The sequence below is a fragment of the Pseudophryne corroboree genome, chromosome 5 (assembly GCF_028390025.1).
Source record: "Pseudophryne corroboree isolate aPseCor3 chromosome 5, aPseCor3.hap2, whole genome shotgun sequence".
NCBI classification, from domain to species: domain Eukaryota; kingdom Metazoa; phylum Chordata; class Amphibia; order Anura; family Myobatrachidae; genus Pseudophryne; species Pseudophryne corroboree.
In genome coordinates, this window is record NC_086448.1 from 742,198,540 (window position 1) to 742,217,926 (window position 19,387).

General features: G+C 47.5%; 1 protein-coding gene across 1 annotated transcript in view; it reads left to right on the plus strand.

The window, feature by feature from the left end:
- CIBAR1 (CBY1 interacting BAR domain containing 1) overlaps window positions 1-19,387 on the plus strand; it is a 122,419-nt gene that overhangs the window by 11,836 nt on the left and 91,196 nt on the right. The window contains exon 2 of the mRNA XM_063924099.1: window positions 13,730-13,964. Coding sequence (XP_063780169.1) covers window positions 13,730-13,964 — 235 coding nt within the window. The remainder of the gene's footprint in view (window positions 1-13,729; window positions 13,965-19,387) is intronic.

Here is a 19,387-nt window from a genome sequence, read left to right on the forward strand (position 1 = left end):
GACGTAGTCAGGGCCCTGAAAAGTATATGTTTCCAGGACGGCTGGAGTCAGGAAAACTAACTCGCTATTTATCCTGTATGCACCCAACAAGCTGGGTGCTCCTGCTTCTAAGCAGACTATTGCTCGCTGGATCTGTAGCACGATTCAACTTGCACATTCTGCGGCTGGACTGCCGCACCCTAAATCTGTGAAAGCCCATTCCACGAGGAAAGTGGGCTCTTCTTGGGCGGCTGCCCGAGGGGTCTCGGCTTTACAAATTTGCCGAGCTGTTACTTGGTCGGGTTCAAACACTCTTGCAAGAGTCTACAAATTTGATACCCTGGCTGAGGAGGACCTAGAGTTTGCTCATTCGGTGTTGCAGAGTCATCCGCACTCTCCCGCCCGTTTGGGAGCTTTGGTATAATCCCCATGGTCCTTACGGAGTCCCCAGCATCCACTTAGGACGTTAGAGAAAATAAGATTTTACTCACCGGTAAATCTATTTCTCGTAGTCCGTAGTGGATGCTGGGCGCCCATCCCAAGTGCGGATTGTCTGCAATACTTGTATATAGTTATTGCCTAACTAAAGGGTTATTGTTGAGCCATCTGTTGAGAGGCTCAGTTGTTATCATACTGTTAACTGGGTATAGTATCACGAGTTATACGGTGTGATTGGTGTGGCTGGTATGAGTCTTACCCGGGATTCAAAATCCTTCCTTATTGTGTCAGCTCTTCCGGGCACAGTATCCTAACTGAGGTCTGGAGGAGGGTCTTAGTGGGAGGAGCCAGTGCACACCAGGTAGTCCTAAAGCTTTCTTTAGTTGTGCCCAGTCTCCTGCGGAGCCGCTAATCCCCATGGTCCTTACGGAGTCCCCAGCATCCACTACGGACTACGAGAAATGGATTTACCGGTGAGTAAAATCTTATTTTTTTTCTTTAAATTCGGAATGACATTGTCGGAAACGGGGCTAAAACTTGTCGGATTTGGCCGCGAATCCGACAAAACACGTGGATCCGCAGCTAATCCGCTGATCCATGTGTTTTCCGACAAGTCGGAATTGCCTTCCTGTCGGAAAAACGGCAGCCAAATTGAATAGGTCGGAACACTATCCAACCTAAAACAGTCGTAAACTGACGTTTTTCCAACAGAACGGCAGTTCTGACTATAATTGAATACACCCCTTAATCTGCAATTTTTATACCCATTCATTTGTTAGAAAAATCCTAATCTAGTGTGCCTGGTAAGCAAGTTTGTATGTGAAAAACATGCGAAATCCAGTAAAAAGTATAAATTGCTATCTGCGGTAGATCATCTGATGTCAGGTGAATGAGGACACCTTAGTAGGGGCTTATACTTTGCTCTCCCATGGGGCCCCAAAGCTAAAAATGTGTGATTTAGGGGTGTAATCAGGAGGTGGGGGGGGGGGATAGGGGTAATTTAGGGTTATGTTGCTGGTGACACTGTTGCAAATGCACATCACATGCGTCCCTAGTTAATTTGGCATCACACTGCACGCTTTGTAGTCAAGAATATGCAATTATTGTAATTTTCAGTTGCAGCTGGAGGGATGTAACTGGGTTGTAAGGTGGCGTTTGTATATATTCGCAACATTTGGTAATGGATTGCCAACAGACTTAGCAGGCTATGCTGAGTTGTGTATATGCCCAATAACCCCTCTTAATGGGCCTAATTCAGAGTTGATCGCAGCAGCAAATTTGTTAGCAGTTGGGCAAAACCATGTGCACTGAAGGGGGGGGCAGATACAACATGTGCAGAGAGATAGATTTGGGTGGGGTGTGTGCAAACTGAAATCTAAATTGCAGTGTAAAAATAAAGCAGCCAGTATTTACCCTGCACAGAAACAATATAACCCACCCAAATCTAGCTCTCTGCACACACTATTTCTGCCCCCCCCCCCCCCCTCCCTGCGGTGCACATGATTTTGCCCAACTGCTAACAAATCTCCTGCTGCGATCAACTCTGAATTACCCCCACTGTGTGTATGTGCACGGTGTCTATTCTCCGATGCTCTGCTAAGCAGATCAGCAGTAACAGGCAGGGGCGGATTGGGATCGATCACCAGCCTGGGAAATTTATGGAAGCAGCTTTAATGGGGGTGGAGTCTGTTGAGGGGGAGGGGCCTTTCAAGAGGGCGGGGTCACTCAGAGGGCCTGATTCTGAGAGAGACACAGTTGGGGCCTCCTTTGCTTTATGTTATGGTAATGTTTACCTGCCACTTTATGCATATGCTGCTACAATGCCCTACCCTGATGTAAAAATAAAGCACCCAGTATTTACCCTGCACAGGAACAAAATAACCCACCCAAATCTAACTTTCTCTGCACATGTTATATCTGCCACACCTGCAGTGCACATGGTTTTTCCCAACTGCTAACAAATTTGCTGCTGCGATCAACTCTGAATTACCCCCAATAGACGGATGTCTTGCACCAGAGGTAGAGCTGGCAGAAGTGCACACTGCCAATACTGATGGCTATGAAACCCATGATTTAGTTAGGAGCAATGTGCCTGTGGATGTGTGCAATTCTATACAGAGGTGAATTTCTGCATTTAGTTTCGTGCATGCAGTGTGTTAGCTGGCCGGGATCAGTATGAGATACCGCCGGACGGGATCCCAGCGGTCAGAATACTGTCACCGGGATCCCGACGGCACAATCCCGACGGGGGTGAGCGCAACGCAACCCCTTGCGGGCTCGCCACGCTGCGGGCATACTAATTTATTCTCCCTCTTTGGGTGTTGCGGCTTTGAGACTAGGTTATGTGGTGGAAGGCTACGCTTTGATGAACAGTTGGGTTTTCAATGCCCGTTTGAAGCTTTACAGGGTTGGGGAGAGTCTAATAGAGCAAGGGAGCTCTTTCCAGTATAGGGGGGCAGCGTGGGCAAAATCTTGGATTCGTGCAGTGACGAGGGTAGAGGAGAGGAAATGGTCATTGGCTGACTGGAGAGGGCGGGAGGGAGTATGTATGCAGAGAAGGTTAGAGATGCAGGGAGCAGTGGCATTAGACAGGGCCTTGTATGTGAGGGGGAGGAGTTTGAAGAGGATTCTGTAGGGAAATGGATTAAATGCAGATTAAGTGTAGACTTCCGGGTCAAACAAAAATTAGCACAATTATTTAAAAAAAACCCCATTCATTTAAAAATAATCCCATTTAAAGTAAGAATAATTTCTTATAGCAGTATAGTTGATATATGAATCATATAGTCAATAAGCAGAGCAAAGTCCACCTTAATTGATTCTGACACTGTATATTAAGCTCACTAATGCCCCTTTTTACGCTAAAAATGCTGGGTCGCATCTAGGATTTTGTATACAGGTCCAACCTGGTGTGATCTGGCTGAGATTCCATTCATAGTGACAGCTGGACCTGCCGACGTCACCGGACATGTGAGCAGCCCCGGCGCTTTGAGATGAGATCATCCCTTAGCACCAGCTTTCCCTATGCTGTAAACTGGTCCCAGGTCGCATCATCCCGGTATTCCTGTTTACACTGCACTACGACCCGGGTCCTTACCCGGGACCAACCCTGCATGCTAGCCGGGTTGGATTCCCAGGTCACTGGTCCTTGGTTAATTCCTTTCCACTGAACTGCCCCAGGGTTATTGTGGCTGTGGAAAAGGGATATAAGGAACACTATAATAAATGATGAATAAAAGGTAAATTACCAGGATTTTCCATTTTGCAGTGAGGTGGAGTCCAGGTTGCAAAGGAAGCCGTTTACAGAATGATGGTCTCCTGAATACTTGCACATTGATAATCTGTGCCATAGTTGGTCTCAAGTAGATCTTTAGGAGGATTCACACCCCTCCATGTGTGTGTGTGCGCTTTTCAGCACCATTTGATGGGTTTCACTTGTTATTATTCCCCCTGCATAGCTTTGTCTTTGCCTGGTGAACACAGTGTGGGTGGCTGGAAAAATGGGTGTAGCTGCTCTTCAGTGTCTCACTACCCTCAGACACTTGTCAGCTGGCTTAATTGGCTTCTTGTTCACTTGTTTTTTAAGGCACCTTAGGACGTGTTTTCATAAGCATACTCTATATTCACTTCTCAACGTACTGAAATACTTGTAAGATTTGTTATGAATTTGAATAATTGTTTTACATCCAGTTTACATGGGTGGTTTTACCGGTTTTTTTGGGGGTTTTTTTTTTTAAGTGTTTAGTTGGGTTTTGTGAGACCTGAATGTGTTTAATGTTGTTTCCTTTTAATCATTTTTAAGCGAGAAAATTGTAAACTTTAGAAACCTTTAAGCTGGGTACACACTAGACGACATTTTAAACGATTTTGCAGATAACAACCATTCGTTATGACAAATTAATTATTTTGTCCAGTGTGTGCTATCGTTAACGATGTGTGGTCCCGCGGGTTCGTTAGTGAGGTCCTCTGTCATGTGTACATGCAGCTCAATTTCGACAACGTCGTTAACGACTAGGACCAGATCGTCCAGTGTGAATGCTGCGAACGGCTAATTTTAAATAGGCTGAAACCCAACAATTTGGTAGTATTGGATGATTAGCGTATATCATTTGGTCATTTGTAAAATCCCTCAGTGTGTACGCACAATGGAGGTTATTCCGACCCGTTCGCACGTTGCGGTTCTTCGCAGCAGTGCGAACGGATCGGTTCTGCGCATGTGCGCCGGCCGCAATGCACACGCGTGTCGTTGCGGGCAATGACAAGAATACCGAAGAAAGCGATCGCTGCCGTGATCGCAAGAAGAGTGAAAGACGGAAGGCGTTCCGGTGCGTCAACTGACCGTTTTCTGGGAGTGGAGCACCGAACGCAGGAGTGTCCAGGCGTTTGGAGGGCGGATGGCTGACATCAATTCCGGGATCTTCATCGCTGGATCCATCGCACAGGGTAAGTAACTGCAGGAATAGTCTTGTTTCACACACAACTTTTTTTAGCATAGCAGGGCTGCACAAGCGATCGCAGCCTTGCTATGCTAAAATACACTCCCCCATAGGCGGCGTCTAGTTGATCGCACCAGCAGCAAAAAGTTGCTACGTGTGATCAACTCGGAATGACCCCCAATATCGTTTGATCGGGAGTTCAAGGAAGAACGTTAGCTATATTGTGTGTTTGTTGTTTAGTGTGTACCCAGCTTTAGGTCTTTAGCAAATGCTTCATTGAATTTCAGTCTGCCGTAGCCTGACAGAAAGAGGTTATAGAACAGAGCAAAACTGAAAGCAACTGTGAGCATGATTTTAAAATACTGACTATGCAGGCATTCCAAAAACGCACATATTCTTCTGAACAAATTGTATCCAGCGCTCTACTTGTGTGGATAAACGCTGTGGCAGCAAAATTGTGGTGGAGGTTAAACCCAATACCTCTTTAAAGATATATAACATAAGGGTACACAATTGCGCCTGAATATGTGGTGGTAATGGTTGTAATACTAAATGACAAGTATACGCTGTATATATGAAGAATAAGTGTATTTATTCTAAAACAAAATGACAGAAAGAGAGAATAAGTGGAAAAAGATGTGAAAAAATAGGAAATTAATACATTAATGAAAGAGTGTATATATATATATATATATATATGCATATGAAAGAAATCTATACATATGTATACTTTGGTCCGCAGTCCAGTACAATAGAGTGTGGCGTCCCACCTCGTTTAATTGTGCTCAAACTACTACCACAATGTGTGGAGGGGCATGTACAACACAGTCCCAGAGGAGCTCGTTCAGTAATATACGGGGGTCACGGTCAAAAAGTCTGTTGCAGCAGCTTGATCCTGTCTTGAGAGGCAGGGGGGGTGAGGTGATCTTCTGACGGTGCTAGCAAATGAAGGGGTACCCCAGGTGGCTCTGCGGGAGGGATGAGTTGCAGGAGATAGGTAATTTTTGGCTCTGGACTCGCCGCTCTCTGACTCGGTCTGTGGCTGCGGAAGGCGCCCTTGTAGACAGGCGTCTGCCGCCGGCCAGATCCGAGGAGTGCGGTCGTGTCTCTGGGGGGGAAAAGTGTCACTGACTTCGAGACCCGGAGCGGGACTGTCCGCAGTGCACCTCCCCACTTACAGAGCCCTTACCTTATTCTTCTGTGCTCGATTCCCAACTTCCGCTGTCACCTTGCTTCCTTGTCAGTCTTGCAGCTTTTCGTCCGGTTTCACTTTCCTGCACCTCGCGGTCACGTGACCTGTTCCTGTTCATCAGCAGTCTTCAGCGCCGTGGGTGATGAATGTGTCCAGAAATAGAGAGCTCTGCTGTGTTGAATATGATTAAGGCAGTCTGTTTGAAACGGTGTCCTGTTAGCTCCTACGCGTGTCGACCTTTCTAGGTCTTCCTCAGGGAGTCTATGAGTGCCATATTCAGTGTGGGCTATTTATGCCCATACTTGCTTATGTCATAGAAAAGGGGGCGTGAAACCATAGCTACAAAAAAAATCCAAGATCCTGAGGGATAAAATAGGGAAAACTAAACCAGACAAGAAACCCAACAATAAACAGAAATCAATCCCGGCCTTACTGAACAAGACTGCTGATGAACAGGAACAGGTCACGTGACCGCGAGGTACAGGAAAGTGAAAGTGAAACCGGACGAAAAGCTGCAAGACTGACAAGGAAGCAAGGTGACAGCGGAAGTTGGGAATCGAGCACAGAAGAATAAGGTAAGGGCTCTGTAAGTGGGGAGGTGCACTGCGGACAGTCCCGCTCCGGGTCTCGAAGTCAGTGACACTTTTCCCCCCCAGAGACACGACCGCACTCCTCGGATCTGGCCGGCGGCAGACGCCTGTCTACACGGGCGCCTTCCGCAGCCACAGACCGAGTCAGAGAGCGGCGAGTCCAGAGCCAAAAATTACCTATCTCCTGCAACTCATCCCTCCCGCATAGCCACCTGGGGTACCCCTTCATTTGCTAGCACCGTCAGAAGATCACCTCACCCCCCCTCCCTCTCAAGACAGGATCAAGCTGCTGCAACAGACTTTTTGACCGTGACCCCCGTATATTACTGAATGAGCTCCTCTGGGACTGTGTTGTACATGCCCCTCCACACATTGTGGTAGTAGTTTGAGCACAATTAAACGAGGTGGGACGACACACTCTATTGTACTGGACTGCGGACCAAAGTATACATATGTATAGATTTCTTTCATATGCATATATATATACACTCTTTCATTAATGTATTAATTTCCTATTTTTTCACATCTTTTTCCACTTATTCTCTCTTTCTGTCATTTTGTTTTAGAATAAATACACTTATTCTTCATATATACAGCGTATACTTGTCATTTAGTATTACAACCATTACCACCACATATTCAGGCGCAATTGTGTACCCTTAGCTCATATTCTTCTACTCCATGTCCTAGATTGTCAGCACTTGTTAGGGAGGAATTAATTTCTGAGTCATGTACGCAGAGTACCACCGGACTACCATATTAAATTGTGCACGTCACGGTGCCCTGAAATGTATACTCCACCCATTCATTCTCAGGACTGTGTTCTCACTGTGTAGGTAGGTGCACCCATACTTGTACAAGGTTATGTTTAGTTCAGTGAATGGCTGCTGGTCACCAGGACTTAGCTTGAGAAATGTGTTGCCTAAAGAGCCGTCCAAGCTGTGTTCACCTCTAGGTGATTGTATTGTAACGCGACGGCCGGTGCTGTGTTTACCATATTGGCAAATTAATACGTTTGGGGACAGCTCTGTTTAGGAAGTTGCAGATGTTTTCATGCTAAATGGAATTTATTTTTTGAGGGTTTTTTTTTTTTTTCATTTGTCTCTGTGTTGTTTTTATTTTGTCCCTTTCTCTAAATGATGTTTTAGGGGGTTCCGTTCCCATTGAGCCTTAGAGGACTTGAGTAATGCTGTAAGCAAGGTCAGATCTGGCCATGCAATCCGATCACTAAATGGGCTGATTTGTGCCTAATTTGGTGACTCACCTGACTGTGATATCTTGGGGACAACAAAGTAATTTGTGCATTCGGGGGGAAAAATATAATTTCTCTGACGTCCTAGTGGATGCTGGGAACTCCGTAAGGACCATGGGGAATAGCGGCTCCGCAGGAGTCTGGGCACAACTAAAAGAAAGCTTTTAGACTACCTGGTGTGCACTGGCTCCTCCCACTATGACCCTGCTCCAAGCCTCAGTTAGATTTTTGTGCCCGGCCGAGCTGGATGCACACTAGGGGCTCTCCTGAGCTCTTAGAAAGAAAGTATATTTTAGGTTTTTTATTTTACAGTGAGACCTGCTGGCAACAGGCTCACTGCAACGAGGGACTAAGGGGAGAAGAAGCGAACCTACCTGCTTGCAGCTAGCTTGGGCTTCTTAGGCTACTGGACACCATTAGCTCCAGAGGGATCGACCGCATGGAACTGGCCTTGGTGTTCGGTCCCGGAGCCGCGCCGCCGTCCCCCTTACAGAGCCAGAAGCAAGAAGAAGTCCGGAAAATCGGCGGCATGAAGACTTCTGTCTTCACCAAGGTAGCGCACAGCACTGCAGCTGTGCGCCATTGCTCCTCATACACACTTCACACTCCGGTCACTGAGGGTGCAGGGCGCTGGGGGGGGGGCGCTCTGAGCAGCAATAAAAACACCTTGGCTGGCAAAACAATCACAATATATAGCCCCAGAGGCTATATATGTGATGATTACCCCTGCCAGAATCCTTAAAAAAGCGAGAGAAAAGTCTGCGAAAAAGGGGCGGAGCTATCTCCCTCAGCACACTGGCGCCATTTCTCCCTCACAGCTCCGCTGGAAGGAAGCTCCCTGGCTCTCCCCTGCAGTCTACACTACAGAAAAGGGTAAAAAAGAGAGGGGGGGGGGCACTAAATTTAGGCGCAGTAAATATTATAGCAGCTATAGGGGACATAATTCAGTTAGTCCCTGCATTATATAGCGCTCTGGTGTGTGCTGGCATACTCTCTCTCTGTCTCCCCAAAGGGCTTCTGTGGGGTCCTGTCCTCTGTTAGAGCATTCCCGGTGTGTGTGCGGTGTGTCGGTACGGCTGTGTCGACATGTTTGATGAGGAAAATTATGTGGTTGCGGAGCAGATGCCTATAGAAGTGATGTCACCCCCTGCGGGGCAGACACCTGAGTGGATGGTTTTATGGAAGGAATTACGTGCAAGTGTCGACTCCTTACACAAAAAATTTGACGACATGCCAAATGCGGGACAGCCGGCTTCTCAGCTCGTGCCTGCCCAGGTGTCTCAAAGGCCATCAGGGGCTCTAAAACGCCCGCTACCTCAGATGGCAGACGCAGATGTCGACACGGATACTGATACCAGTGTCGACGACGATGAGTCTAATCTAATGTCCACTAGGGCCATTCGTTGCATGATTGAGGCAATGAAAGAGGTTTTACACATTTCGGATATAAACCCAGGTACCACTAAAAAGGGTATTATGTTTGGGGAGAAAAAACTACCCGTAGTTTTTCCCCCATCTGAAGAATTAAATGAAGTATGTGAAGAAGCGTGGGCTTTCCCCGATAAAAGATTGGTAATCTCTCAAAAATTACTAATGGCGTTCCCTTTCCCACCAGAGGATAGGGCACGTTGGGAAACACCTCCTAGGGTGGATAAAGCGCTCACACGTTTGTCTAAAAAGGTGGCACTTCCGTCTCCGGATACGGCCGCCCTAAAGGAGCCTGCGGATAGAAAGCAGGAGGCGATCCTGAAGTCTGTATATACACACTCAGGCATTATACTTAGACCAGCTATTGCGTCAGCATGGATGTGCAGTGCTGCCGCTGCATGGTCAGATTCCCTGTCAGAAAATATTGACACCCTAGACAGGGACACTATTCTCCTAACCATAGAGCATATAAAAGACTCAGTCTTATACATGAGAGATGCACAGAGGGAGATCTGCCGGCTGGCATCTAAAATAAGTGCATTGTCCATTTCTGCTAGGAGAGGCTTATGGACTCGGCAGTGGACAGGGGATGCAGATTCCAAAAGGCACATGGAAGTTTTGCCTTATAAGGGTGAGGAGTTATTCGGGGATGGTCTCTCGGACCTAGTTTCCACAGCGACAGCTGGGAAGTCAGCATTTTTACCCCATGTTCCCTCACAGCCTAAAAAAGCGCCGTTTTATCAGGTACAGTCCTTTCGGACCCAGAGAAACAGGCGAGGAAAAGGCGGGTCCTTTCTGTCCAGAGGCAGAGGTAGGGGAAAAAGGCTGCAACAAACAGCAGGTTCCCAGGAGCAAAAGTCCTCCCCCCGCTTCTTCCAAGTCCACCGCATGACGGTGGGGCTCCACAGGCGGAGCCAGGTACGGTGGGGGGCCGCCTCAAAAATTTCAGCGATCAGTGGGCTCGCTCACAGGTGGATCCCTGGATCTTGCAAGTAGTATCTCAGGGGTACAAGCTGGAATTCGAGGCATCTCCCCCCCGCCGTTTCCTCAAATCTGCCTTGCCAACAACTCCCTCAGGCAGGGAGGCTGTGCTAGAGGCAATTCACAAGCTGTATTCCCAGCAGGTGATAGTCAAGGTGCCCCTACTTCAACAAGGACGGGGTTACTATTCCACACTGTTTGTGGTACCGAAACCGGACGGTTCGGTGAGACCCATTTTAAATTTGAAATCTTTGAACACATACATAAAAAAATTCAAGTTCAAGATGGAATCGCTCAGGGCGGTTATTGCAAGCCTGGACGAGGGGGATTACATGGTATCCCTGGACATCAAGGATGCTTACCTGCATGTCCCCATTTATCATCCTCACCAGGAGTACCTCAGATTTGCGGTACAAAATTGCCATTACCAATTCCAGACGCTGCCGTTTGGACTGTCCACGGCACCGAGGGTGTTTACCAAGGTAATGGCGGAAATGATGATACTCCTTCGAAAAAAGGGAATTTTAATTATCCCGTACTTGGACGATCTCCTAATAAAGGCGAGATCCAGGGAGCAGTTGTTGGTAGGAGTAGCACTATCTCAGGAGGTGCTACACCAGCACGGTTGGATTCTGACTATTCCAAAGTCACAGCTGGTTCCGACGACACGTCTACTGTTCCTGGGAATGATTCTGGACACAGTCCAGAAAAAAGTGTTTCTCCCGGAGGAGAAAGCCAAGGAGCTGTCATCTCTAGTCAGAGACCTCCTGAAACCAAAACAGGTGTCGGTGCATCACTGCACGCGAGTCCTGGGAAAGATGGTGGCTTCTTACGAAGCAATTCCTTTCGGCAGGTTCCATGCCAGAATCTTTCAGTGGGACCTGTTGGACCAATGGTCCGGATCGCATCTTCAGATGCATCGGCTAATAACCCTGTCTCCAAGAACCAGGGTGTCTCTGCTGTGGTGGCTGCAGAGTGCTCATCTCCTAGAGGGCCGCAGATTCGGCATACAGGACTGGGTCCTGGTGACCATGGATGCCAGCCTTCGAGGCTGGGGGGCAGTCACACAGGGAAGAAACTTCCAAGGACTATGGTCGAGTCAGGAGACTTCCCTACACATAAATATTCTAGAACTAAGGGCCATTTACAATGCCCTAAGTCAGGCAAAACCCCTGCTTCTACACCAGCCGGTACTGATCCAGTCAGACAACATCACGGCGGTCGCCCATGTAAACCGACAGGGCGGCACAAGAAGCAGGACGGCAATGGCAGAAGCCACAAGGATTCTCCGATGGGCGGAAAATCACGTGCTAGCACTGTCAGCAGTGTTCATTCCGGGAGTGGACAACTGGGAAGCAGACTTCCTCAGCAGGCACGAACTCCACCCGGGAGAGTGGGGACTTCATCCGGAAGTCTTCACACTGATTGTAAATCGTTGGGAACGGCCACAGGTGGACATGATGGCGTCCCGCCTAAACAAAAAAATGGAGAGATATTGCGCCAGGTCAAGGGACCCTCAGGCGATAGCGGTGGACGCTCTAGTGACACCGTGGGTGTACCAGTCAGTTTGTGTTCCCTCCTCTGCCTCTCATACCAAAGGTACTGAGAATAATAAGAAAACGAGGAGTAAGGACAATACTCGTGGTTCCGGATTGGCCAAGAAGAGCTTGGTACCCGGAACTTCAAGAGATGATCTCAGAGGACCATGGCCTCTGCCGCTCAGACAGGACCTGCTGCAGCAGGGGCCCTGTCTGTTCCAAGACTTACCGCGGCTGCGTTTGACGGCATGGCGGTTGAACGCCGGATCCTAAAGGAAAAGGGCATTCCGGAGGATGTCATTCCTACGCTGATTAAAGCCAGGAAAGCTGTAACGGTAAAACATTATCACCGCATATGGCGGAAATATGTTGCTTGGTGTGAGGCCAATAAGGCCCCAACAGAGGAATTTCAGCTGGGTCGATTTCTGCACTTCCTACAGGCAGGAGTGACTATGGGCCTAAAATTAGGCTCCATTAAGGTACAGATATCGGCTCTGTCGATTTTCTTCCAAAAAGAACTAGCTTCACTACCTGAAGTTCAGACATTTGTAAAAGGAGTGCTGCATATTCAGCCCCCTTTTGTGCCTCCAGTGGCACCCTGGGATCTCAACGTGGTGTTGAATTTCCTAAAATCACATTGGTTTGAGCCACTAAAGACTGTGGATTTAAAATATCTTGCGTGGAAAGAGGTCATGTTATTGGCCTTGGCTTCGGCCAGGCGTGTATCAGAATTGGCGGCTTTGTCATTTAAAAGCCCTTATCTGATTTTCCATATGGATAGGGCAGAATTGAGGACTCGTCCCCAGTTTCTCCCTAAGGTGGTATCTGCTTTTCACTTGAACCAACCTATTGTAGTGCCTGCGGCTACTAGCGACTTGGAGGATTCCAAGTTACTGGACGTAGTCAGGGCCTTGAAAATTTATGTTTCCAGGACGGCTGGAGTCAGGAAAACTGACTCGCTATTTATCCTGTATGCACCCAATAAACTGGGTGCTCCTGCTTCTAAGCAGACCATTGCTCGCTGGATTTGTAGCACAATTCAGCTGGCACATTCTGCGGCTGGACTGCCGCATCCTAAATCAGTTAAAGCCCATTCTACAAGGAAGGTGGGCTCATCTTGGGCGGTTGCCCGAGGGGTCTCGGCTTTACAACTTTTCCGAGCTGCTACTTGGTCAGGGGCAAACACGTTTGCAAAATTCTACAAATTTGATACCCTGGCTGAGGAGGACCTTGAGTTCTCTCATTCGGTGCTGCAGAGTCATCCGCACTCTCCCGCCCGTTTGGGAGCTTTGGTATAATCCCCATGGTCCTTACGGAGTTCCCAGCATCCACTAGGACGTCAGAGAAAATAAGAATTTACTCACCGGTAATTCTATTTCTCGTAGTCCGTAGTGGATGCTGGGCGCCCGTCCCAAGTGCGGATTGTCTGCAATACTTGTACATAGTTATTGTTCACTAAAGGGTTATTGTTATGAGCCATCTGTTGAGAGGCTCAGTTATGTTTCATACTGTTAACTGGATATGGTATCACGAGTTATACGGTGTGATTGGTGTGGCTGGTATGAGTCTTACCCGGGATTCAAAATCCTTCCTAATTGTGTCAGCTCTTCCGGGCACAGTATCCTAACTGAGGCTTGGAGGAGGGTCATAGTGGGAGGAGCCAGTGCACACCAGGTAGTCTAAAAGCTTTCTTTTAGTTGTGCCCAGACTCCTGCGGAGCCGCTATTCCCCATGGACCTTACGGAGTTCCCAGCATCCACTACGGACTACGAGAAATAGAATTACCGGTGAGTAAATTCTTATTTTTCGTATTTCTTTCACTTGTGTTGCTGCAAAATGAGTTCTCAGGTTTGTAGATAAATCCATGTGCTAATTTACCATATTTCTCACCCTAGGGACAATCAGACAAGACAGCTTCAAGAAACTGTCAGTAATGTGGAGAAACACTTTGGAGAGCTGTGCCAAATCTATGCTGGGTATGTACGTAAGACCGCCAGACTGCGGGACAAAGCGGATCTTCTAGTGACCGAGGTCAAGTCTTATGCGGACACTGAGACTCCAAACTTAAAGCGTGGATTGAAGAGTTTTGCTGATGAATTTGCCAAACTGCAGGATTACCGTCAGGCAGAGGTATTAGAAGCTTCACATGCTGTGACTGTCATATAGGTTTTCCTTCCATATTGTATCACACTTTTAACCAGTGTTTCTAAATACTTGATAAATACGTTTTTGCAGGGTTGGCTGGTTTAAACCAAATGGATTTTTCAAATAAAACCACTGATATTTTTTTTTATTTTTCTGTTACTACAGGCACGGCGCTGTGACTTATTAAAAAAAAAAAAGCCTAATATACTAAAAAAAAAAATTTTATTCAAAATGTTTAATGCCAGTGACATATCTGGTGCTTATACTTAACTCTGTGTGTGTGTGTTTCTCTCTGAAAAGTGTTTTTGCATTTTCCATATTATATTACTATTCAGATTTATTTAATTAAAATAAGTAGGACTAATGCTTAACATTAACTTGTACTGTTTCTATTTCTATCTCTAAGGGGTCAATTCTATTCTCCGACAGTTTTGAATAGCGCCGGGAGTTTGCTCCCGACGCTATTCAATTCAGCTCCAGTTAAGTCGGCGATGGCCCGTTCTCGCCGACTTAACAGGTAGTTTTGTTGGGAGAACGGGCATTCTCCGACTTAACTACCCGCGGCGATGCAGAATCAGCCTCGCACCGGCCGCGCGGCAGCACTTTTGTCGGGTTTCTTCTCTCATTCCCGACAATTGAGGTCAGTCGTCACTGTATTGCTATTCAACTGTTGCCGAATTGAATCGACCCCTAAGTGTACTTTGTATGTATTAATGTTTTATCTGCATATTTTCAGATGTAATAGGAATATTGAGCTGTAAAAAATTGGTTTTATTGAAATATGTAAAATAAATTAAAGCCTAGCAACATTATTAATGTTAAAAAGCATTAAAACATGGTTGATCAAGGTTTCTAATACATGATTACATTATTTTTCTCTAACGTCCTAAGTGGATGCTGGGGACTCCGTCAGGACCATGGGGTTTAGCGGCTCCGCAGGAGACAGGGCACAATAATAAAAGCTTTAGGATCAGGTGGTGTGCACTGGCTCCTCCCCTTATGACCCTCCTCCAAGCCTCAGTTAGATCTTTGTGCCCGGCCGAGAAGGGTGCAATCTAGGTGGCTCTCCTGAGCTGCTTAGAATAAAAGTTTAAGTTAGGTTTTTTATTTTCAGTGAGTCCTGCTGGCAACAGGCTCACTGCTACGAGGGACTTAGGGGAGAGAAGTAAACTCACCTGCGTGCAGGATGGATTTGCTTCTTAGGCTACTGGACACCATTAGCTCCAGAGGGAGTCGGAACACAGGTCTCACCCTGGGGTTCGTCCCGGAGCCGTGCCGCCGACCCCCCTTGCAGATGCCGAAGTTGAAGAGGTCCAGAAACAGGCGGCAGAAGACTTTCAGTCTTCATAAGGTAGCGCACAGCACTGCAGCTGTGCGCCATTGTTGTCAGCACACTTCATACCAGCGGTCACTGAGGGTGCAGGGCGCTGGGGGGGGCGCCCTGGGCAGCAATGTATTATACCTTTTTTATGGCTAAAATACATCACATATAGCCCTTGAGGCTATATGGATGTATTTAACCCCTGCCAGATCTCACAAACTCCGGGAGAAGAGCCCGCCGTTTTAGGGGGCGGGGCCTATTCTCCTCCGCACACGGCGCCATTTTCCTGCTCAGCTCTGCTGTGAGGAAGGCTCCCAGGCTCTCCCCTGCACTGCACTACAGAAACAGGGTTAAAACAGAGAGGGGGGGCACTTATTTGGCGATATGATTACATATGTGAAAATGCTATAAGGGAAAACACTTGTATAAGGGGTTGTCCCTGTATAATTATAGCGTTTTTGGTGTGTGCTGGCAAACTCTCCCTCTGTCTCCCCAAAGGGCTAGTGGGGTCCTGTCCTCTATCAGAGCATTCCCTGTGTGTGTGCTGTGTGTCGGTACGTGTGTGTCGACATGTAGGAGGACGATGTTGGTGAGGAGGCGGAGCAAATTGCCTGTATTGGTGATGTCACTCTCTAGGGAGTCGACACCGGAATGGATGGCTTATTTAGGAATTACGTGATAATGTCAACACGATGCAAGGTCGGTTGACGACATGAGACGGCCGGCAAACAAATTAGTACCTGTCCAGGCGTCTCAGACACCGTCAGGGGCTTGTAAAAACGCCCATTTACCTCAGTTGGTCGACACAGACACGGACACTGACTTCAGTGTCGACGGTGAAGAAACAAACGTATTTTCCTTTAGGGCCACACGTTACATGTTAAGGGCAATGAAGGAGGTGTTACATATTTCTGATACTACAAGTACCACAAATAAGGGTATTATGTAGGGTGGGAATAATCTACTTGTAGTTTTTCCTGAATCAGATAAATTAAAGTGTGTGATGATACGTGGGTTTCCTCCGATAGAAAATTATTGGAGGTATACCCTTTCCCGCCAGAAGTGAGGGCGAGTTGGGAAACACACCTTAGGGTGGATAAGGCGCTCACACGCTTATAAAAACAAGTGGCGTTACCGTCTCCAGATACGGCCGCCCTCAAAGAGCCAGCTGATAGGAAGCTGAAAAATATCCTAAAAAGTATATACACACATACTGGTGTTATACTACGACCAGCAATCGCCTCAGCCTGGATGTGCAGCGCTGAGGGGGCTTGGTCGGATTTCCTGACTGAAAATATTGATACCCTTGACAGGAACAATATTTTATTGACTATAGAGCATTTTAAGGATGCATTTCTATATATGCGAGATGCGCAGAGGGATATTTGCATTCTGGCATCAAGAGTAGATGTGATGTCCATATCTGCCAGACGATGTTTATAGACACGACAGTGGTCAGGTGATGCAGATTCCAGACGGCACATGGAAGTATTGCCGTATAAAGGGGCGGTCCATCGGACCTGGTGGCCATGGCAACAGCTGGAAAATCCACTTTTGTTACCCCAAGTCACATCTCAGCAGAAAAGGACACAGTCTTTTCAGTCTCGGTCCTTTCGTACCCATAAAGGCAGGAGGGCAAAAGGCCAGTCATATCTGCCCAGGGTTAGAGGAAAGGGAAGAAGACTGCAGCAGGCAGCCCATTCCCAGGAACAGAAGTCCTCCACAGCTTCTGCCAAGTCCGCAGCATGACGCTGGGGCCATACAAGCGGACTCAGGTGCGGTGGGGGGTCATCTCAAGAGTTTCAGCACGCAGTGGGCTCACTCGCAAGTGGACTCCTGGATCCTACACGTAGTATCCCAGGTGTACATTGGAAATTCGAGACGTCTTCCCCTCACAAGTTCCTGAAGTCTGCTTTACCAACGTCTCCCTCCGACAGGGAGGCAGTATTGGAAAAAAAAAATTCACAGGCTGTATTCCCAGCAGGTGATAATCAAAGTACCCCTCCTACAACAAGGGAAGGGGTATTATTCCACACTATATTGTGGTACTGAAGCCAAACGGCTCGGTGAGATCTAAAAGATTTGAACAATTACATACAAGGGTTCAAATCAAGATGGAGTCACTCAGAGCAGTGATAGCGAACCAGGACGATATGGTGTCACTGGATATCAGGGACGCTTACCTACATGTCCAAATTTTGCCCTTCTCACCAAGGGTATCTCAGGTTCGTGGTACAGAACTGTCACTATCAGTTCAGACGCTGCCGTTTGGATTGTCCACGGCACCCCGGGTCTTTACCATGGTAATGGCCGAAATGATGATTCTTCCTAAAAGAAATATGGACGCTTTCCTGATAAGGGCAAGGTCCAGAGAACAGTTGGCGGTCGGAGTAGCACTATCTCAAGTAGTTCTACGACAGCACGAGTGGATTCTAAATATTCCATAATCGCAGCTTTTTCCGACGACACGTCTAATGTTCCTAGGTATGATTCTGTGCACAGTCCAGAAAAGGATGTTTTCTCCCGGAGAAGAAGACCAGGGAGTTATCCGAGCTAGTCAGGAACCTCCTAAAACCAGGAAAAGTATCAGTGCATCATTGCACAAGGGTCCTGTGAAAAATGGTGGTTTCTTACAAAGCGATCCCATTCGGTAGATTTCACGCAAGAACCTTTCAGTGGAATCTGCTGGGAAAATAGTCCGGATCGCATCTTCAGATGCATCAGCGGATAACCCTGTCTCCAAGGACAAGGGTGTTTTCTTCTGCGGTGGCTGCAGAGTGCTCATCTATGAAAGGGCCGCAGATTCGACATTCAGGACTGGGTCCTGGTGACCACGGATGCCAGCCTGAGTGGCTGGGGAGCAGTCACACAAGGAAAAAATTTCCAGGGAGTGTGATCAAGTCTGGAGACTTCTCTCCACATAAATATACTGGCGCTAAGGGCAATTTACAAGGCTCTAAGCTTAGCAAGACCTCTGCTTCAAGGTCAGCCGGTATTGATCCAGTGGGACAACATCACGGCAGTCGCCCACGTAAACAGACAGGGCGGCACATGAAGCAGGAGGGAAATGGCAGAAACTGCAAGGATTCTTCGCTGGGCGAAAAATCATGTGATAACACTCTCAGCAGTGTTAATTCCGGGAGTGGAAAACTGGGAAGCAAACTTCCTCAGCAGGCATAACCTCCACCCGGGAGAGTGGGGACTTCAGCGGGAAGTCTTCCACATGATTGTAAACCGTTGGGAAAAACCAAAGGTGGACATGATGGCGTCCCGCCTGAACAAAAAACTAGACAAATATTGCGCCAGGTCAAGGGACCCTCAGGCAATAGCGGTGGACGCTCTGGTAACACTGTGGGTGTACCAGTCAGGGTATGTGTTCCCTCCTATGCATCTCATACCAAAAGTACTGAGAATCATAAGAAGGAGATGAGTAAGAACGATACTCGTGGTTCCGGATGGGTCAAGAAGGACTTGGTACCCGGAACTTCAAGAGATGCTCACGGAAGAACCGTGGCCTCTACCTTTAAGAAAGGACCTGCTCCAGCAGGGGCCTTGTCTGTTCCAAGACTTACCGCGGCTGCGTTTGACGGCATCGCAGTTGAACGCCGGATCCTGAAAGGGCATTCCAGATGAAGTCATCCCTACCCTGGTCGAAGCCAGGAAGGATGTAACCGCAAAACATTTTCACCGCATTTGGCGAAAATATGTTGCGTGGTGTGAGGCCAAGAAGGTCCCTACAGAGGAATTCCAACTGGGTCGTTTCCTACATTTCCTGAAAACAGGACTGTCTATGGGCCTAAAATTAGGGTCCATTAAGGTTCAAATTTCGACCCTGTAAAATTTCTACCAGAAAGAACTGGCTTCAGTGCCTGAAGTTCAGACGTTTGTAAAAGGGGTACTGCATATACAGCCTCCTTTTGTGCCCCCAGTGGCACCTTGGGATCTCAATGTTGTTTTGAGTTTCCTAAAGTCACATTGGTTTGATCCACTCACCACTGTGGAATTAAAATATTTCACATGGAAGGTGAAGATTCTATTAGCCCTGGCTTCAGCCAGGCGTGTGTCAGAATGGGCGGCTTTATCATAT